Below are 6,784 nucleotides of genomic sequence, written 5' to 3'. Positions count from 1 at the left end.
CAAAACAACGCCAGAAAGGAGAGAGAAGGTGAGTATCGAAAAATTAACAAGTTTTATCTTCGCTATGACACAGAATTTATTATCTTCTATCAAGCAATAAACGTACATCATTTTCACTTGTAAAATATTTATGTTTATCATACTTTTCGTACGTTATTTTTTTATTACATCTATTCTCAGTATAATCGCTACTTTTTGTTTATTTTATTTTCGTTTTTTTTTTTTTTTTTTTTTTTTTTAATTCGTTCTTTTAATATACAGGCTTCACATTCGCACTTTCTCTAGCCCTCATGCATCCTTACAACATTATTTGTATTACGCATACGCTCCTAAAATATAGTACGAGTCACCAAGATGTGAAGAAAATATTCGTTTTTCCCATTCTAAATTCATTTTTTCGAACCAAATCGCATCACGGACTTGTATAAACACATTTTCAAAATGTCTCTCAATTCGTTTGCTCGTACACACAATTATAACGAAGACTCTTTCTAGACCCAGTGGGAATTTCAATGATCCTAACATTTCGACGAAATTCCCCAGACGATCACACGTGATACAATAATGTTTAAATCGGAGATGGTTCTCTTCGAGTTATGGAACGGATCTGTCATTGAACTGTCAATTGTGCGAAGAATCAAGTTTTTGAGATCTCCTCTCAGTTCATATTATTATATAAGAATCAACAAAAGAAAATACCTCAACGATACAACATTATGAAAAGGGATCAAATATCTTTGAATACAGCGAGTTTGAATTTGACAAAGCAACAATGTGACGAAGAACCTTTCGTTATAATACGTCATTGAAATTATTTTCAATACATCATGAGCAATGATCAACTTGATCAAGTCCCGAGTTTCGAATATACTGTTTTTCAAATTTTTTTCGTGGATGTTAAGGTGTAAAGCGGTCCGACGACCTTTGAGAGTATGATTAACTAAAAATTCTGTTGCATCGTGTACTCAAAAATCTGACGACTTTCTCCAAATTATCATGAAAGGCTGCGTGAAAAATGACCTTTGAAAGGGATCCTCACTCGACGCAACAAACGAAATATTTCTTTGACACTCCGGCCTTACGACTAGTATTGCGCAATGTTCGAGAACAGCGCGCATCGCTGTTCTCAAGACTTCTTCTATAATTTATCAATATCCACTGTGTTACTTTTGTTTGTTTACTCATCATTCGTGTGAGATATTTATCAGCTACTGATATTTCATTTACTGTGACCTGGGTGAATGCATTCATTTGTACGTTAAAATATGCGTCTTTTGTGTAGTTGTTGTTCACGTTCCGTTGAATCTTAACCACGATTTTATTCCCAATTCAAGTTCGATCGGAACATTGAATTCTCTTTTTTCGATTGTTTGTTTTTTGATTTTAATATTGAAAAGCTGGCAGTATTCTCGCGTCAATTCGAAACTCGATGGAAAACAATATTTTTTATAAACAAAAAAACACATTGATTCGTATGATTTTTCTCAAAACGTTAGAAAATCGAAAAATTATTCATCGATGATTACAAAGCCAAATTGACGAGTTAAAAGCGTACTTAAATTTATCGGAAAAATGTGTATTTTTGTGCCGTTTCTTCTTCTTAATTCTCGTTATTATGAATACGAAGAAGATTTTTTGTACTTATTTCTATACGCCATCTTGTATCAATAAATGAGCCTATGCTTTGAGCAGCATCGATTCGCTTTATGTTTCGTACATGATTTTTTAGTCAACCATTTATTTCTTCGTACCGCATTTATTTGTTTTTTTGTTTCATTCTCGGCCCACATTTACTCTAAATTAAAAACTACACCGATGAAATAATAATAATAATAATAATAATAATAATAATAATAATAATAATAATAAGACTAAAACCTCGCTAAATTCAATAACGTCAATAAAACAATTATATATCATCATTTTGTTCATCATTTCATCATTCGTTTCGTTTTTTACCGTATTATTTCTCTCTCTTCTCTCTCTCTCCCCCTCCCTCTTTCTCGCCTTTTTTTTGTCTTCGTCTAGATATAAAAGTAAATTTTTGATTCAAGACAACGGTTATAAAATGATACGTTGAGAAATTCTTACGAAATATTATTAGCGATTATTCATAACAATATTTGATAAGGTAATTTTGATGATTAATCATATTGTATAAACAAAAACGAAAAATAAGTTCGGAAAGGCCAGCGAAAAAGGGAGTGAAAAAAGGAATTATAAAAAATATAACAAAATTAAAAGATAGGCCAACATTTCCAACACCTGAGTTAATGATCTCCGGAATTTAGTTATATTACTGTATCAAAAATCAACGAGAAAACAAATATGGAAGAACGGTCGCGGACATGTACTTGATTTCGTCGGGGGATCAGTTTAATGCCTTCGCTTTTAATCATTTCGAATCTGGCATCATTGGAATGCAACGGAATTACTTTACTGTTGATCACTCGACTTTACATGTGTATTCGTTTTCATTGGAGATTTTAAAAAATGTTGACTATTATAAAAATTGCACAAGTAAAAGAACGCAGAAATAATTTCCGTTGCGTTTCAACAATGCGAAGGGTTTCTTTATTGATAAAAATTAACCGTTCAATCGCTCGATCGCGAGTCTCACCCGCGATAGGTGGAAAAAGTGAGATTACTCGAAAGTTTTTTTACATCGAAAATTAATAAAAAATAAATCTTTCTATTCTCCATTGCTATTCCCGTCTTATTATTTTTTTTTATCATCATTTTTCTAAAAAAAAGTATACTCTAGCTCGTATCTAAATATATAGTGTCTGTGAATGCTTGACTGTTTTTCGTTTCTAGTAAATAAAATGTAGTTATATTGTAAAAGAATGAATAGAAAATAAGATAGAAAGCGTGTTTCACCCGTTATCGCAATCGAACTACTACACGTATCTGGACCACCTCACTTGAAACTCCTCTCTAAGTGGACTTAGAAAAGAAAGAGGGTGGTCTGCCTTGCTTGCTACTTGGTCGCTTCCGGCGGACAGTCAGGCTGATTATTAGGATGAGCCGCCGTAAAGGCTGGATGATTTTCCAAATGACGGTCGACTCTCAATATGGTTGGAAAAGGTCGAAGATCTACGTGAAACCTTCGAGCGTTGAAAATTTGTGGAACGAGACAACAATCTGCAAGAGTTATGTCGTCTCCCACGCAATATTTTCCTGCGCTCGATGACAATAATTTTTCTACCGCTGTAAAGAAGTAATGATAAGTATGTTTCGTCAGCGTCATATTTTTTTTACACCCCTACACACATAGTTTCAAACATTATTGGAGAGGCCCTTGTGAATTTTATTTCTACAGACATCAATTCGAGAGTACCTGTAAATCCTCGGGTTATCCAATGTTGGGCCCATTCTTTCTTTCTTTCTTCACCAACATATATCAGAACTACTAAATTTTGAAGAGGTTGAATACCACTTGCTATTACTTCACAAATCTCCCTGACTCTGGCTCTTTTGACTGGATCTGCTGGCATCAAAGGACGATGGGGCCTCGTCTCTTCCAAATATTGTAAGATATTTAACTGCAATTTTAATGAGTTCCATACTCCATTACCATGCATTGGAACATACACCAGTGAGCATTTCAAATTATTCTTTTATACCTATTAATATTTAATAAACTAATCGCTCACAATCATTACATTGTTATTTATTGAAAAACAAAAAAGAACCTACAGATTCTATCAGAGTATGATTGTCAATGTGAAGAGCCGGGACTTGTTCCATTGGATTAATTTCCCTGAACTCATTGCAGTGTTGTTCTCCACCCCCCTTGACCAAACTCACAGGTTTGATATCGTAGGGTATCTCTTTTAAATTCAGAGCTAGAAAAAAAACGTAAAATAAAATAATTTTTTTAGTCTATTGGTACGAACCAACCAGCTCGCTAAACAACTCACCAATTCGCACCCGCCAAGAACAAGAGCTCCGCCAATAGGAGTAAAGGACAGGCTGTTGGAATTAATTTTACTTGAAAACCATGATAATTAAAAAAAAAAAAAAATTCATAAAAAATATATCAATTTTGATTAACGGTGACCAACGCGACAGATTTCGTGTTCAAGGTCGGAATCAAGTGAAAGCAGATTAAGTCGGAACATATATTTATATTTATAAGTTGTTTTTTTTTTTTTTTTCTAACATTGGCATGATTTATGATACAGTATAAATGTTCATAAACAAAATAACAACGATAGCTGTGACAGATCATGTTCGAACGTTCATCAAGGGATATAAAACAGCAAAGTTTGCTACCCGGCGGAAGGGTTGAACACGAAGCAGAGATTGAGGTAATACATGATAGAAATGGAATAAAATTTGTAATGTTTTTTGTTTGCAAGTCGTTTTGCTTACTCACCTTCCCCATAACCGACATTTCGTCTGTATTCCAAACGAATCTTCCCGTTTTATTAGTTAAACAACTATATAGCGGCACTTGTAGCCTGCTTTTATTCGCAACGGCGATACAAGATACAAGCCTTCGATATATATACTTTTTCTCGACTAAATATTATTTGGGATAGAGGGGTTTCAACGCGCGAAATTCCCTACTCCTACCACCTTTTATTCGATTGCTAGACTTCCCACTCCAACTCGTCGAGACGTGGGGTAGTATATTGGTACGCTATATACGCTTTCGTGCTAGAGAGGGGAGCGGGGTAGCCAATCGCTAATCCAGCACCCAGCAGCAACCTACCGGTAGACTCAGTGACGTCGGAATCTTTCCTCGAAGCCCTGCGCTTTTTTAAAACTTTTCGAGTATGATATTTCGTCTGATTGTCAGCTACCGTTACAATTCTTTTCGATTCCTCAAAAATACGCCGATAAGAGAAAATTTTCACAATTATGCGAAACCATACTTCGATACATGTATTTATAAAGACTCCGTATATCGTCGTTTTTTCGATACCTCATTTACTGTAATACTATACCAACGTTTTATTATCGAAGATTCACGTATTAATTATACGTGTTCGTATTTCCAATGAGTCTACGAATTATTTTGGCGATCCCATTGTTTCTTTGATATAGGTACACAAAATAAGTACTTGCAATGTAAAAAATAAATTTTCTAAAGACATTTGATAATAACTGTAATTACTGCATTCTATATTCTATGGCTATACCATTGCAGCAGCTCATAATAATAAAAACCTCATTGAAAAAAACGGGTGTCATCAGAATAAAATTTTAGTTAGCAATTTGTATCGTTACAATTACAAAGTGAAATTGAGAACTAAACTTCTGTCGAGTATGCTATAGTAACATTAAATATCTTAATTGGTGAATGTAATACTCTTTTTATAGTATTAAAAAAAAAATTATAAAAAACATAGCAACAATAAAGACGTTACTGAAAGAACTGCGGATTCAGTATTTTAGGATGTGCTGTTTATCTCGTTTGTACGTTTCCAACGGACCGCTTCATTGCTCGTAGCGTTCTGCTGAGCAGGATATGTCGAGATTGTCGAGGGTCGAAAGCAACATCAGCAGCGGCGCAGCAACGCAGCATCTAACACCTACCAACCAACTACCAATGGCGGCCTGGCAACAGTGTCGCGTTAAAAAACAGGTATATAACGATTAGAAAACAAGTTTTATTCCCGGTGGTTTCTCAATAATTAAAATAAATCTTGTCAAGCGAAACTTCATTTACATCTTTGACATTCCTCATGGGATCGAATCAACGACCTTTATTTTAAACGACGACGATTGAAAGTTGTTGGATCGCTTCGACAGCCATTGCCGCGGTAAATGTGTGGTTATGAAACGTTTTTCGATGTGGATGTGAGTGCAATCTGCTATACCGACGCGTAATTCACGTGCAGAACCGCAGCTGCAACCGAACACATATATAATTGTTGGTCTTTGGAAATTTTCGTAATTGTTACGTTGTAAGCTCATCGTCATCAATCTTGTTTTTGAATTTATCAAAATTTCATCCGTCGCAATTCTATTTTGATTGAAACATTGTAGAGATCCTAAGAAATGGCGTTTTGGCGAAATTTCATCCGAAAAAGAATGAAACCATTGGATCAGGATTATGCAAGAAATATGAAAAAACATTTGTCAGCCTTGTATTTTTTTGTTGCCTGGAACTTGTTTGGACTGACTATATATACATGGGGAAAACAATCGCTTCCGTCACGAAATGAAGAACTAGAGAGTGCCAGTATTGTATCAGATTTGATGTCTTTCAAAAAATCATATCAATTCTATTTTTATACCGATCAACCAAAAACATGGTTATTTTTAAATTGACATATACTTGTTTTCACAGGCAAATATTATTCAAGGATATATGGCCTCTCAGAAGGGACTGCTTATCGATACAAGGGTTTTGAATTAGTCGAAAAATTTGAAATTTTGTCCCACGATAAGGGGAAACCGTACGAAGAAACAGAGGACTTTAAAAATCACCAGAAAGCAATATCCAATGAAAATCTGGAACTTCTGGTCGAAGAATCTGACAGTCTCTAAACACTTTCAATAAATTATAAAATTACATAGTTTCCTTGTTATTTTTCCCTTTGATATTTATCTTTTTCATTTGTACATGTTCAGAATACAAAATGATTAATTGTCGAAAAGCAATTCATAAATATTATCTGTAACACGATAAGTTCTTATGATATAAAAAAATAGTCTAGTCCAGATTCTTTTAACCAATAAAGATATAGATTTTGTCTACATTATTCTAGTATTACAGTGTACAAATATAGGGAGGACCGAAAGTTTAAGAAAAATCTATATTGTTTTT

The 6,784-nt window shown here is 34.2% G+C and overlaps 1 protein-coding gene and 1 long non-coding RNA gene across 5 annotated transcripts; one reads left to right on the top strand and one right to left on the bottom strand.

Moving 5' to 3' along the window:
- Positions 1–51: 51 nt before the first annotated feature.
- On the bottom strand, positions 52–4,619 carry LOC122409448 (probable maleylacetoacetate isomerase 2). Its single transcript, XM_043417033.1, has 5 exons — positions 4,382–4,619; positions 3,924–3,975; positions 3,700–3,848; positions 3,341–3,545; positions 52–3,210 (listed from the first exon to the last, which is right to left on the bottom strand). The coding sequence occupies exons 1-5, from the start codon at positions 4,397–4,399 to the stop codon at positions 2,981–2,983; spliced, it is 654 nt and encodes a 217-aa protein (XP_043272968.1). The 5' UTR covers positions 4,400–4,619; the 3' UTR covers positions 52–2,980.
- Positions 4,299–6,533, top strand: LOC122409454 (uncharacterized). Of its 4 annotated transcripts, XR_006260691.1 has the most exons (5): positions 4,700–5,055; positions 5,399–5,596; positions 5,666–5,918; positions 6,001–6,196; positions 6,305–6,533. It is a non-coding gene; the product is annotated as an uncharacterized lncRNA (long non-coding RNA). The 4 variants fall into 4 exon arrangements; XR_006260690.1 differs by lacking the exon at positions 4,700–5,055 and adding an exon at positions 4,299–4,313 and having other exon boundaries at positions 5,399–5,918; XR_006260687.1 differs by having other exon boundaries at positions 4,699–5,055; positions 5,399–5,918.
- The last annotated feature ends 251 nt before the right edge of the window (positions 6,534–6,784 follow it).

The sequence above is a fragment of the Venturia canescens genome, chromosome 4, assembly GCF_019457755.1.
Source record: "Venturia canescens isolate UGA chromosome 4, ASM1945775v1, whole genome shotgun sequence".
Lineage (NCBI taxonomy): Eukaryota > Metazoa > Arthropoda > Insecta > Hymenoptera > Ichneumonidae > Venturia > Venturia canescens.
The sequence above is the reverse complement of the archived record's forward strand: the minus strand, read 5'-3'. Positions and strand labels throughout refer to the sequence as shown.